Below are 15,162 nucleotides of genomic sequence, written 5' to 3'. Positions count from 1 at the left end.
TGTCCAGAGGAGGGCAACCAAAATGGTCAAAGGCCTGGAAACGATGCCTTATGAGGAACGGCTAAGGGAGCTGGGCATGTTTAGCCTGGAGAAGAGCAGGTTAAGGGGTGATATGATAGCCATGTTCAAATATATAAAAGGATGTCACATAGAGGAGGGAGAAAGGTTGTTTTCTGCTGCTCCAGAGAAACGGACACGGAGCAATGGATCCAAACTACAAGAAAGAAGATTCCACCTAAACATTAGGAAGAACTTCCTGACAGTAAGAGCTGTTTGACAGTGGAATTTGCTGCCAAGGAGTGTGGTGGAGTCTCCTTCTTTGGAGATCTTTAAGCAGAGGCTTGACAACCATATGTCAGGAGTGCTCTGATGGTGTTTCCTGCTTGGCAGGGGGTTGGACTCGATGGCCCTTGTGGTCTCTTCCAACTCTATGATTCTATGATTCCCATCTGACGGGGTGACAGTCCTGTCTAAGTTCTCCTCTCCATAGGGTAGGCTGAGAGACAGGGAATGGCCCAAGCTTACTCAGTGAGCTTCATGGCCAAGAAGGGATTTGAACTCGGGTCAGTAAATAAATAGAAATATCAGAGAGGCACTGAATGTTCCCCAAACTTGAAAAGAACCCCCCCAAAATACCCCCACATACCTGAAGCTATATTTCCCATGCATTTTTCAATAGGCATTGATTCTAGCCATTCAGGAATAATGTTATCAGTGTGGTGATACCGTTATGCCATGTAGACCATCAGATTTGGCTACAAGACAAGACTTTGAAGGCAATTCAGAGCGAGGGAATGGCTTTCAACATTCACTCTTCATGGGTGATCATGGGCTTCTGGGAATAATTTTGACAGCATGATAACACCATAGCTAATCAGATTTGGCTTTATGATGGTACCCCGAGGCCACGCAGAATAGCAAACAATTTTGCTTATTTACTGCTTCCCCCTACAAAGTTTCTGAAAGGGAGAGTGCTTTTCAGCAGGGTTGAATGCCTTAATAAATATGCTGTTTGCCATTGTAATTTTCTTTTAAAATCTGATTAAAATGGGACTTCTTTCTTTTGTAGGCTAGCAAAATGGGTTATGGAAATGTATAGAGCTGTTCCAATTAACAGAATTTGCATTTTGTAAATTTGAGATATTTAATGTAGTGATGCTTTCAGCAGGCAGAATTCTCAAGGAACATCTTGTTTGAGAGGATATTGGACAGGACTGTTTGTAGCTGTTGGAACTAGTTTTAAAAAGTATGTATGTGTGTTGACCGGCACACCCATTCACACACAGGATCCTTTTATGTGTGCTGCATCCAAAAGCTACCATAGATTTTACAGTCGAGTGATCACTTAGCAGGAGGCTGGCCTATGATTTGCAATGTATAGTCTATGTGTTTCCCAGGATGCACAAGGGTTATTTTCTTGGATGCCTCCAGCTCATGTTTGCAGTCGCTCACAAGATGAATGGGTTAGGCACTAAGCTGCCAAGATGTTTTGTGGAGCAATGCAAAACAATTGCCCTCTTCTCTGTGTGATCCTAAGCTGAAAAATTCACTGTGTAAATATTTGGGGCAGCAGTCGTTAAATGAGATTGTAAGCTTTACATTGATGTCAGAGGTAAATAGAAAATCATTTCTTAATACAAACATTCCAAGATCTGGGAGTTGCCAAGTAACTTCCTTTAAGAGGAATTTCCTTTCTTCTAGGGTGATTGAATGCCATGTACGTGTCGTTGTTAAGTCCCAGAAAGAGAGAGAGAGAAAGCAGATAGAGTATTCAACACACAAAATCATATATAGGGGGGAAACGTATGTCCTGTATTGCTGAACATATTTCTGTATGGCTGTGTTTCCATATGAATGTTTTTTATCATCCATCATAGCTCAGTCAGTAGAGCATGAGACTGTTAATCTCAGAGTTGTGGGCTTGGGCCTCACATTAGGCAAAACATCCCTAAATTGCAGAGGTTGGACTAGATGACTCTTGGGGTCCCTTCCAATTCTACAATTCTATGATTCTTTGTCCCATAGAAGTTTACAGTTTACACTCAATAATTTGCAGTATTAAGAAATGGACTTTCACAAGGACTTTAGAGTCATTCAGTCCTTTTTCTGATCAAGCCTTTGGCTGTTAATTAAATATTATACCTTTTGGTGGTGGTGGAGTGTTTTGATTTATTTTAAAAAAAACATAATTATAATAATTTTAATAATAATAATAAAGTAACTTCTGATATCATATAATTTTGTATATACACAATTGTATGAAATTTTGCCTATTAGACACATTTTTGCACAGCAATTTTCTCCAATATAACACTTTTTATGTTAATTTTGTTAATATATTTACACTTTACTGTAGTATCTGCATTGTTGTGCACGTTACTTTGCAGGGAACTGCCTTGCAAAATTTGGAAAATTGTGAATTTTGAAGGATGGCTGTGTTTCAGATGGCACAGAAAGTGCAAATTAGGCAGGTTCACCTTTAAATGAGAACTGAATTGAATTTCTTCCCCCATCCCTACATCTCATACCTGTTTACTAAAGAAAAGAAACAGGCATGCAAAGACCAAGCAAGTGATTCTCACTTCTGAAAATCATTTTCAAGATTACTTCCTGCGTCTTTTGCAACAAGGGTGTTTCCTTTTTTGCAAGGCAAAAAACTAGTCTGCCTGAATTTATAGGGTGGCTCATGTGTTCAACTCATAATATTACCGTTAAAATAAAGGGCTTTCAAGCACTTTAAACTGTACTTTGTAGGAGGACCCTCGTCTCTGCAGTGCAAACTAGTTTCATAGAATCATAGGATCTTCGAGTTGGAATGAACCCCAGGGGTCATCTCGCCCAACCCGCTGCAATGCAGGAATCCAAGCTGAAACATCCATGACAGATGATCATCCAACCTCTGCTTAAAAACCTCCAAGAAAGGAGAGTCCGCTACCACCCAACTCCCTCAGTCGTTCCACCTAAGGCTTGGTTTTCAGAACTTGTATCATCTTGGTCACCCTCCTCTGCACACGTTGCAGCTTGTCAGTATCCTTGGATGCAGCTCATCTGAATTCATATAAAGTAGCCAGGTGTTCCCTTACCACTCTTTCCTCATCTTGTGCTGCAACTTCATCCTTACATTATTTATTCTGCTATCACTAGGTTGGGCATTGATTCCTTTTGGGTGAAGACAGAGGCAAAGTAAGTGTTGAATATTTCCACCCTCTGTCACCAAATAGCATTTCTCTGTCTTCTCCACATAGAGGACCTATTACTTGCTTGTTCTTCCCCTTGCTTCAAGCATTACCCAATAAATCTTTTTTTTTAACCTCTCTTGCAATCCTGAGCTCATTCTGAGCTTTAGCCAGCTGGCTACTTGTGATTTCCCCTTTCTTCCATTTCTTATACATGCCCTTTGTAACTCTCAGCTCATCTGTAAGCTCCTTATGCAGCCACACTGGTTTCCACTTTTCTTTCTTGTGGGAATTGTCTGCATTTGGGCCTTCAGTATTTCTCCTTTTAGAAACTCCCATCTTCTCTTTGAGTAATTTTGACCATGGGATCTCACTCAATTGGCCTTCTTAAAGTCCAGAGTGCATGTCCAACTACACTCAGCTTTTTCTTGCCTCTGAATCATGAAACCCAGGGGAACATGATCACTTCCTCCCAAGTTTCTGAGTACTTCCACATAACTGATCAGTTCCTCCCTATTGGTGAGGATCAGGTCCAAGATAGATGATCCCCTGGTTGTTTCTTCCACCCTCTGGGAAACGAAATTGTCAGTGAGGCAATGGAGGAATTTGTCAGAACTTACATTCTTGGCAGAGTTTGAGTCCTAACAGATATCGGGGAAGTTGAAGTCCCCTATGATTACTATTTCTCTCTTCTTTGAATGTTTGGTAATCTGCTCTAGTAAGGCATCATCCAAGTCTTCAGTCTGGCTTGGTGGTCTATAGCAGACATCCACAGTAAGGTCACTGTTGTTTCTCTCTCTTACAATTTTTACCCATATACTCTCAATCTGCTTTTCATGCTCCAGGTCATGGATTTCTTCACAAGTGTACACATCCTTTACATATAATGCTACTCCTCCCTTCCTGTTTTGTCTATTTCTTTTTCTACATCCCAGTCATGAATCTTATCCCACCAGGTTTCAGTAATGCCTATCAGGTTGCATTTGCCATTCTGTACTAAAAGCTCTAGTTCGTCTTGCTAGTTCCCCATACTGTGTGCATTTGTGTAGAGACAACTGAAGCAATGAGTCCTTCCCTCCAGCTGCTTCCTTCTTGTGGTTTCTTGCCCTTTAGTGGGTTTCTGGAGCATTACCTCAGTTTCCTGTGCACCAATCAAGCTGTTATCCCAAGTACCAGGTCTGTCATCTATAATGTTGTTTCCCTCCCTCTCAAGATTTCGTTTAAAGCTCTGCTGATCAGATTCATGAGACTCTTAGCAAACACATATTTGCCAAAAACTGTGATATGCAGCCCATCTCTTGCCAGAAGTCCTTCCTCAAGGAAATGGAGATCATGGTCCAAGAAGCCAAACCGTTCCTGACACCACTACCTGTGCAGCCAGTTGTCTCCCTCCAGTATTTTCTTCTCTCTTCCTGGGCCACGACCTTCCACAGGAAGGAGTGATGAAAAGACCACCTGTGCCCCAAGGCTCTTCAGCTTCCTGCCCAGAGTCTCATAATTCCATGCTATACATTGAAGGCTGTCTGTGGCAGTATTATTTGTATCCATATGAATCAGAAGGAAGGGGTAGTGGTCAGTGGGCTTTGTAAGACTTTATAAGACTTCTCTGTCATATTGTGAATCTTTGCACCTTTCACAGCCACCTTGGCGTATTCTAAGGCTATCAACTCCTGCGAACTGCCCTGAGATCTTTTGATGAAGAATTGTATATAATAATAATAATAATATAATTAGTAATAGCAGCTCCTCTGGCCCAGAATCAGTGCCCAAGGTGAGAGCATGGAAGTGATTTTGTAGCTCCAGTGACAAAGCGTGGTTTGTGACTTTCCTACTTCTGTGCGTCACATTCCTCCAGGGGTTTGTCTCTTGCAATGAGCGATCTTCCTGCTCCCTAGGGACACCCTACCTTTGCTGCCGTTCCAGCACAGTCCTCTCAGCTCTATTGAGAAACTCTGCGTCTTATCCTGTAGCTCTGTGTGGCTTGGTGGGCCTCAAGTTGCTGTACCTTCTCTTCCAGCAAGGCAACCAGCTTGCACTTTCTACAAGTGAAATAAACCATATAATATCATAATGAATCTCTCCACTGAGCAGTTACTTTCCTTTTCCTTTCTCTGACTGTGAGAAAGTTCAGAGTGTGATTCCTTGGCTCATCCCTTGAGGTATTCTGAGGGCACCAGCACAACAGAGCCATTCAGGTGGACTAGCACGTTCTGAATGTGTCAAGTGCAGAAATCTCTGTGTGATAAGAGAGCAGTGGATCGTTTCTGCTCTTCCTGTGCAATGAAATACTTTGACACACAGACATAACAGTTGGGCTTTGTTATCAGAAGAATGTTGAAAGCAGCCCTGACATTCCTTCATGAGCTCATAAACAAGCCAGGAAGTCAAGAAATGTTCTACTGCTGTAGATCTTCTCTTGTTCGGTAGCCTTTTTTTCTGCTGTGCAACATAATAAAATAGCGGTGATGTGTTAGTTTTATATACCTATGTTTATTTTTTGTAAGGGAGCATTTAAACATTTCACCACCACCACCACCGACCTGTGGTCTGAAGTAATGTTGATTCATCATCAGAAACATCACTTTGCACTGCTGATTACGTACCTGTTTTCTAATGTGATCCAATGGCAACATCTTTCTGTGTTCTTGGTGGTATTACAGATCCTATAAAATATACTTGTGCATTATTTTAAAACATTATACATCACTGCTGATTATTGGTTCCTCTACCCCTGTTTTCCATCCAGACTTATTTAGCTGATAAGATGCCTCACTTTTCAGGTGCATGTAATCAAACCACCTCACCTTGCTCTACCTTGTTCCTTCCAATCCAGATATACCACTATGCTTATAAGTTTTGTGTGAGCTTGCGTTCAAATCTGAAACTAAAAGACATGAGTTCAAGTCATAGCCCAGCTACAGATTTATTTTTGAAGTGCTTATGGCTCCTCAACAGTAAAGTAGGAATAATAGCAATTTACCACTTGAAAAAGGATATGTATCAAATTGGCCATTATCACAAGTGATAGTTGCTTGAAAATCCCAATGAAAATCCTAATTGTCAGGGGATCTTCCAGCTCAGGCCCCGCAGGGTCTTGATTTGGCCCATGAAGCCATTTTTCCTTCCAACGATGAACCTGCAAAAGAGCAATTGGTGACAGGACTTGAATTCAATGCCTTTTAAATTTGGAGGAAAATGCAAGCCCTGATGGGATTGGTTCCACATTGCAGGGCATTGTAGAGCATCTTTGTCTGATCTACCTCTCATGGTTGTTTTGAGATTAAACCTCCATTCCCTGACCTGAGCACTTTGGAGGAAAAGTAGTATGCAAATGAATTATGGAACTAAATAATCAGGGCTGCAATGTGCTGTTAGTGAACTGCTAGTGAACTGCAGAAGTAATCAGCATTGCCCATAGGTTCTCTCTGGCTGTTCCTTTTTCTCCTTGCTTACTTGCGTTATCTAGATGAGTGGGTGCCCCATAATGGCCATGCTGGCTGAGACTGGTGGGAGTTGTACTCCTAAACAGCTGGAAGGTACCAGGATGGAGATGGCTGCTCTGTGGACCTGGAAGTAGTCGAAGGCTAGATCCGTCCTCGCCTGACACACCCTTATCGCAGTACAGCCACAAAGACAATGAGGTAGCCACAGTGGGGTTGCCTTGTGCCTTCCCATTTAGGCAATGCAAGATCCCCTGGCCTCTTTCATGAACTGCTTTCTCACACAGGAGAAACCCATCTTCTTGGGTCTGAGTCCGTGTGTGCCATTCAGTAACAGCTGTTAGTGTGAGTTACTCTGTTCTGTTTTCTCTGTCCAACCTTTTCTTTCTGCCATTGCCAGGGAATGAGAATCCTTTGCTATGACAGCGTTTGGAGCCGTGCAGACTTCAGCACATTAACAGCAGCTTGTGGTATTTTGCCAAGCCTGTGCCTTAAGCATCCACTGAAACTTTCTTTCTTTTTTTGTCCTGTTTTCCTAGATGACAGAGGGCCGCCGGTGTCAAGTGCACCTTCTTGATGACAGGAAGCTGGAACTCCTTGTGCAGGTAATAAATTGCATCTGCAGTTTTGAATTCTTGCCACAGCACTCAGTTTTTGCTCCATACAGCAGAAGAGGTTTTTAATTTAATTAATGGAATCTCAGTTAGTCGGCTTCCTTATGGGTTTTGATCCTCTCTCATTTGACAAGCTAAGCAGGATCAGGATGGATCAGGATATGGGCAGGAGACCTAGAAGGTAAATCCCAAGATTCAGCAGCCAGAGGGTGCCTCTCATGCTCCCCCACTCCCAAAAAGGGGGGGGATTCCTATGTTTCAATGCCATGGTAGAGTATCACTTTCAGGTGACAAACTGAAATAGTGACTAACCTCACAGAACTCCCTTTTTTGTGTGCCTGGCAGCATCACCCCTCACGTCCTGACCTACTTCAGCTCCATCAGTGCCTCTGCAGCCCTTGCTGCCTCCTGTCTACTGGCAGACTAAAGCTTTAATGTCCTGAAGCTTCAGCATTAAGTAGCTGCCATGCACTGCCTCTGAGAAGACGGGGCTTCTGTGGGTGAGTGACGTGACCTACATATATGCTGGCCTCACGTCACGTTGAATTTATAGCATAGATGTTGAGGCACAAGCTGTTTATGGCAATGATAGAATGTCAAGCCAGCTTGATGGTTTGTCCCCTGGACAAATTTTAAATTAAAAAAAAAATCAACAGCCTTTAAAACAATCAGTCAATGAAAAAGCGTATTACAAAATGAAGCCATTTTAAAATATTAAGACAATGAGTTACACACGCATGCACACAAAACAATAAAAAAGGTTAACAGGCCAAAGGCTTGTGAGAATAAAAAGGATTTTGTTACATTTTTCTAAAACCATATATAGAAAGTCAGCGTCTCAGGGAAAGGGGCTAGGTTAAAAGCTTTTCTGTGGCATGTCAGTTATCTATCTGCAGATAATATTCTGGGTTAGAGGAGCTGGATTCAGTCATGGGAGAGGAATGGGCTATTCACTCCCATCTCTCCCACTCTCCATCCTGACGGGGAGAGGCGGAAGCGGGGGCTGGCCAGCTCCTTCTCCTCCTCCTGCTGCTGCGGATGGGCAGGAAGGTTGAAGCCGCCTCCTGCTGGTGGGAGGCCCCCGTGTGGGAGGCGGAGCTGCTGGCCATTGAAGCCGCCACCTTCAGCTCTTGCCCGGCTACTCCCAACGCCCTGGTGTCATGCACAGCGTTGCCCCCCCACCCCCGTCCTCGCAAGCTGGCACCTTTGCATCAGGGACAGGCTGGCGGGAGTGGTTATGCATTTTGGGAATGTCTGGGGGAGGTGAATGAGTGAGTGGTTCTGAGGTGTTCAAAGGTGAGAGGCTGAGAGAAGCCAGGAGCAGCCAACGTCTCTACTCTGGAGGATGCAGTGCGCTGCCAGTCAGCAGTTCAGAGGTGGAAGCATATTTTGTCATCCAGCCAGACCCCTCGACAGGATGCCAGACTCTGTCATAAATTGGCAGCATCTAAGTGTAAGAGCTTTGCAGGCATTTATTACATTCAGCTTTCCCTCCCAGCCCATTTTGCTTTCAAAACGACCCTGTGAGCTGCTTTAGACTATGACACTCTGACAATGTTGAGGTTTGGTAATTGTTCATTTACAATTTTTATACGATACTCAATACCAAAGATTGTGGGGGGATTATAGTAACAGCAAAACAGTAAAATACAACCACAAATAAAAAAATATAAGGCAGAGAATAAAATCAAGCCTTTGGCCCTCCATTTGTTACTGAACGTCAACACCCATCAGTTCTAGCAAGCATGGCCAGTGGCCAGGAGTGATGGAGTTGCAGTTCAGCAACATCGAAAAGGCCTGAATCGGGCCCTTTCACCAGTTGCCATGCATTCACCTCATGATTAAAAATGTGAGCTTTGAGGTGAAAACTGTAAAGGTATGAGCACTCTCCTCACGCTGAGGGAGGAAAAAGAGGAAGCATGATTCTAAAGTGGCAAACCAAGCAGCAGGAGGCATGTCAGCAACAAATGATGACATCGCTGCGGGACTGTAAAATCCAACAGCCTTGAGTAAGTCTCTTCATGGCAGCGTTAGGACCTTTACCCCCCTGCCCCATGGGTCCCACTGCCTCTGCGCAGCAGCTCACCAGGTCATGTTGTGTAGTGAATAATTTGTTTCTTTGGTCAAAGCAAATTACAGTTTATCACCCTGTCTAAACCTTCCATTCTTGGGCTAGGTGATTCAGTGGGTGGTCACTGAACAACTCTAGGCGTGTCTGGAGGATGCAAACCATTTGGATCACTTTCAGTCAGGATTCAGGCCCCATTATGAGACTAAAACCACCATGGTTGTGCTGGTCGGTGATCACTGGTGGACTAGGGACAGAGGTGAAAGCTGTTTCCTGGTTCTGCTGAATCTCAGCAGCTTTTGATATCATCAGTGAGATCAATGGTCAACCATGGCATCCTTCTGGACAGTTTAGAGGAGTTGGGAATTGGGGGCACTGTCATGCAGTACTTCCGCTCCTTCTTCCTGGGCCATGTCCAGAAAGGAATGGTGGGAGGTGGGTGTTTGGACCCCTGGACACTCACTTGTGGCGTGCCTCAGGGCTCTGTCTTCTCCCTCATGCTTTTCAACATCTATATGAAGCTGCTGGGAGAGATCATCAGGCAATTGTTTTTAAGATGGTTCAAAATGATATGCTGGAGGCATGTTTGCTTTTGTACACAGGTTTCCTTTGCCCTCCTGTCAGGTCAAAGAGGTCTTGTAGGGTTCTGAAGCGCTATTTAGGGGGAAAAACACATCAAAATCTATTTGACCAAAGATAATGTTAGGATGAGCGTTCAGCCCATGATCAAGGATGCCTGCATTGTATTAGGCCTAGTTCAGACAAAACCAAGGAGTAGCCCACGAACCTCAACTGTCGCAGAATCTAACAACAACAACAACAATTTATTATTTATACCCCACCCATCTGGCTGGGTTTCCCCAGCCACTCTGGGCAGCTTCCAACAAAATATTAAAATACAATAGTCCGTCAAACATTAAAAGCTTCCCTAAACAGGGCTGCCTTCAGATGTCTTCTAAAAGTCTGGTAGTTGTTTTCTCTTTGACATCTGGTGGGAGGGCGTTCCACAGGGCGGGTGCCACTACCAAGAAGACCCTCTGCCTTGTTCCCTGTAACTTGGCTTCAACGAGGGAACTGCCAGAAGGCCCTTGGAGCTGGACCTCAGTGTCCGGGTGGAACGATGTGGGTGGAGACGCTCCTTCAGGTATGTTGGACCGAGGCCATTTAGGGCTTTAAAGGTCAGCACCAACACTTTGAATTGTGCCCGGAAACAACCGGGGTTGTGCAACAGATTTTGAAAGCACAGAGCTCCCATTAGATTTGGATATCACCCATTATGTTTCCAGACTTACATCTTTGTGTTATAGGCTTTGTGCTGTAGGCAGAGTTTCTGGCACATCTTACAAACAGTCCTGTTTTATTTCTTTGGCCAACAGTTTTTAGGAAGGGAGACTGTGCAGGAGGAAATAATAATAATAATAATAATAATAATAATAATAATAATAATTCTTTTTATTTGCAGAGCACAGAATATGAACATTACACATTTACCTTAGCAGTCATTTTAACACTGGTAAGATAGACCAGTATTCCATCTGCATGGCACAGATACTGCAACATGGGAACATGCGTGCATCTAATTCAGTATCCTCTGCACTGATTGGCAGCAGCTCTCCAGGATTTCAGACGGGGAACACTGGTAGCCCTGCCTGGAGATGCCAGGGATTGAGCCTGGAACCTTCTGCATGCAAAGCAGATTTGGTACCTTAGAGCTACAGCCGAGGGATAGTGAAAGGTTCTTATAAGATTAAACAGTAAAGTTGAACTGGGGGTTTATGATGCTCTTGTGCACTAGGCTGCTTTAGCTGCCACAAAGTCTCTAAAGGGTTAATCAGAAGGTTTAGAAAATGGCTTTTTAAGGAAAACACTGCTCTGTGCAGCTAGAAACAGGAAATGAAACACAGGCACTTTAATTACTCTGGCATTTTTGGGGTGAGCAGGGTTGCATGTTAGTCTCATTCTAGCAAAAGAGGAAGAAGATGAATAGGAGCCTTTTGAAAGTGATTTGAATCACAGGAAACGCATTTCAGGACTGCTTTGTGTTGTACAGATAGCTCAGCAAGGTTATTTCAAAACCAAAAGAGGCAGCAGAAAATAATCTGAAGAGGTTTTTTTAAAAAGAAAGAAAAGAAAGAAAACTTAAGGAGGCATTTTTGATGTTCACGATCTTTATGTCAATACTGTACTGTACTTTATAGGCTAGTTTGACTGAAGAGCAGGGGTTTTTTAACTATTATTATTTTTAATATTTTTTTATTAGATTTTCCACAATGATAACACAAACCACAAAGCAAAATGATACACAAAAACAGAAAAAGAAAAAGAAAAAAGGGAACAATAAACAGATAAACCATAACAACAAACTTAATTCTTCACAAATCCAACCTTTTAAACATCTTGGTTGACTTCCTCAAATCCCTCCCTTCTGAGTTTCCTTGTAATTAAAAGTAACAGCTTTCCAATATCATTATTAAACTAAAACAATTTCCAATCATAGTCCATCTTATTCACTTTTCTTAACATTCTAAATCCCATTTATTTAATTATAACTTAGTTTAATTCTAGGCCTATTTGTTTCTAATTTTTTATCTTACAATATTTATTCAAATAGTCCTTAAATTTCCTCCAGTCCTCTTGAAACTCCTCATCTTTCTGGTTGCGGATTCTTCCAGTCAGGTCAGCTAGCTCCGAAAAGTCCATCATCTTCATCTGCCAATCTTCCACGGTTGGTAGTTCTTGTGTTTTCCAATTTTTTGCAAGTAATATTCGGGCGGCCGTTGTGGCATACAAAAATAATTTAACATCTTTCTTGGGCAATTCCGAACCTGTTATTCCAGGTCTCTGGTTTCTTAATAAATGTATATTTCAACATTTTTTTCAATTCATTATAAATCTTCTCCCAGAAGTCTTTCACGTTGGGACAAGTCCACCGCATATGGAAAAAAGTACCTTCTTTTTCTTTACAATTCCAACAAAGGTTATCACTATTGTGATAAATCTTTGCTAGTTTTACAGGGGTCAAGTACCATCTATACATCATCTTCATAATATTTTCCTTTAACATCGTACATGCAGTAAACTTAACCCCTTTCCTCCATAGCCTCTCCCAATCCTCCATCATTATGTTATGTCCCACATCTCTTGCCCAATCAATCATAGCCGATTTAACTTGTTCATCCTTTGTATGCCACTCCAACAACAAATTATACATTTTAGACATATTCTTATCATTAGTATCTAACAACTCCGTTTCCAATTTGGTTTTTTCTGTTGCAAAACCATTTTTCTTATCCATCTTATATAATTCATTAATTTGATAATATTGCAACCAATTCATTCTATCTTTAATTTGTTCAAGTAGTTTTAATTTAAAACCTTCCTGATCCTCTAACAACAAATCTTAGTACCTCAACCATTTGTTTTCTATATTTAATTCTTGGGGGGGCCTGTGCTTCCATTGGCGAAATCCATTTTGGTGTTTTTCTTACTAAGAGATCTTTATATCTAGTCCATACATTGTATAACGCCTTTCTAATTACATGATTCTTAAAACCACTGTGGGCCTTCATCTTGTCATACCATAGATATGCATGCCATCCAAATCGATTATCCAGTCCCTCCAAATCTAACACATCATCATTCTCTAATTGAATCCAATCCTTGATCCAGCAGAAGGCAGCAGCTTCAAAGTATATCTTCAGGTCTGGTAGGGGAAAAAACCCTCTTTCTTTTATATCTGTAAGTAATTTATATTTAATTCTAGGGTTTTTCCCCTGCCAGATAAATTTGGACAATGCCTTCTGCCATTCTTTAAAACATTTAACATTTTCAATGATTGGTAGAGCTTGAAATAAAAACAACATCTTCAGCAATACATTCATCTTAACCACCGATATTCGGCCCATCAATGAAAGTTTTAGGTTTGACCATATCTCAAGATCTCTCTTGATTTCATAGTTTTTCATAATTTTTCATAGTTATCTTTATTCAAATTCTTTACCAATAAATTCACACCCAAATATTTAACTTTTTTCACAGAAACAAGGCCTGTCCTTTCAAAAAGGGGTTTTCTTTCCTCATTATCTATTTTTTTTCTGAAACTTTGGTTTTGCTTTTGTTTAATTTAAATCCTGCTACCTGCCCAAACTCTTGAATCAGCTCCAGTGCTTTTACTGCACTGGTTTCTGGATCTTGTAGAGTTAAAACCAAGTCATCAGCAAAGGCTTTTAATTTATATTGCTTGGATCTTACTACAATGCCTTTAACCTCCTCCTCTTTCCTCAACATGTTTAGCAAAACCTCCAGAACAGAAATAAATAGCAGAGGGGGAAACGGGCACCCTTGCCTGGTTCCTCTCTCAATTCTGATTTCCTCTGAGACCACATTATTAACTATGATTTTTGCTTATTGCTCAAAATAGATCGCATTAATACCATTTAAAAATTCCTGGCCAACCTCAATTCTTTCTAGGTTTTTCATCATAAATAACCAAGAAACATTATCAAAGGCCTTTTCAGCATCAATAAACATTAACATTGCTTTGCAATTTCTTTTCGCTTCCAACCTTTCTAATATATCAATATATCCTTATGTATATAATCTGATAGAACCTTTTTTAATCTATTGGCCAAAATATCTGCAAAGATTTTATAGTCCACATTAAGTAATGAGATTGGTCTATAGTTTTTTACATCAGATCTATCTTGATCTGTTTTTGGGATCAGAGTAATAAATGCATCTTTCCAGGTTTCGTGAGCTTTGTCCCCTCTTAGAATCTTATTGCACACATCTGCCAATGGTTGAATTAACCAATCTTTCAATATTTTATAGTATTTTGCAGAAAGACCATCTGGTCCCGGGGCTTTGCCTAACTGAATCTTATTTATTGCCATCTCAGCCTCCTGTCTTGTAATCATGCCATTTAGTAGGAACCTTTTATCCTCGGGAATTTTCTGCATTTCGTTTGCCTCAAGAAATTGCTCAATTTTATCCTTATCTTCTTTACCTTTTTTATACAGCTGTTTAAAGTATTTCTGAAAACATTTTCTTATATCTGCAGGGTTTTCCATAGATTTTCCATCAGATACAATATTTGTAATAGTGCTTTGCTTCTGTCTCTTTTTTAATTGCCAAGCCAACAATTTCCCACATTTATTTGCAGATTCAAAATTTCTCTGTTTCATCATTTTAATTTTCCATTCTATTTCCTGGTTAATAATTTGAGAAAATTGGATCTGCAATGCTTTAATTTCTTTTGGAATCTGTTGACTCTTTGGCATTGATCTTAAACTCTTCTCTTTGTCTTTTATTTGAGACAGAATTTTCTCTTTTTTCTCATTCTGTATTGAAGAGCAGGTTAGGATGATGACACACCATAATTGATAGAGTGTTTGTACCTCACTCTTCAGGCCCAAAGTCTCCCAGAACAACTTAAATACAACAAATTAAAATGGGGGGTGGGCAGCATCAGGGCCAGTGACCAAATGCGACCCCAAGGCCAGTTTTCCCTTTTACAAATTTCCTTTTATTCACGATCAGCTGCATGCAGTTTTCTGACTGTGCTGGATTATGAATTTATCTGAACTCATCTGAGCTTGCCCTTGGAAAGTCTTCCTCAAAAACCACGTGTTGCCTTGACACCAGAGCTCAGGCATTGGAAAGAGAAATCATGACTATTAGTGCACTTAGAAATTTATATGGAAGAATTATCCAAAAACTGGAAGGTGTTTATAGACCTGGGAGCAGAATAAAGAAGTGTGAAAAATGTATCTTTTCAAATTGACTGAGGTCCAAATAATGAATGAAATTTTTAGCATCTAGCAAAACCAAACTTCCTCATGTCACCCTAATTTGTGAAATAAGAA

At 41.2% G+C, this 15,162-nt stretch overlaps 2 protein-coding genes across 9 annotated transcripts in view; one reads left to right on the top strand and one right to left on the bottom strand.

The window, feature by feature from the left end:
* Positions 1–15,162, top strand: part of FRMD4A (FERM domain containing 4A) — a 426,455-nt gene that overhangs the window by 247,151 nt on the left and 164,142 nt on the right. For 7 of the 8 annotated variants that reach the window (XM_083574960.1, XM_083574962.1, XM_083574966.1 and 4 more), the window contains one exon: positions 7,156–7,221. In XM_083574960.1, the coding sequence (XP_083431086.1) occupies positions 7,156–7,221 (66 nt within the window). Of the gene's footprint in view, positions 1–5,548; positions 5,600–7,155; positions 7,222–15,162 lie in introns of those variants that run through there. The other variant, XM_083574968.1, reaches the window with a different exon arrangement.
* LOC310744223 (uncharacterized protein) overlaps positions 1–15,162 on the bottom strand; it is a 70,246-nt gene that overhangs the window by 43,849 nt on the left and 11,235 nt on the right. The window lies entirely within an intron of this gene.

The sequence above is a fragment of the Podarcis filfolensis genome (genome assembly GCF_964270895.1).
Source record: "Podarcis filfolensis genome assembly, chromosome: 10".
NCBI classification, from domain to species: Eukaryota; Metazoa; Chordata; class Lepidosauria; order Squamata; family Lacertidae; genus Podarcis; species Podarcis filfolensis.
This window is presented reverse-complemented; position numbering and strand designations above follow the sequence as displayed.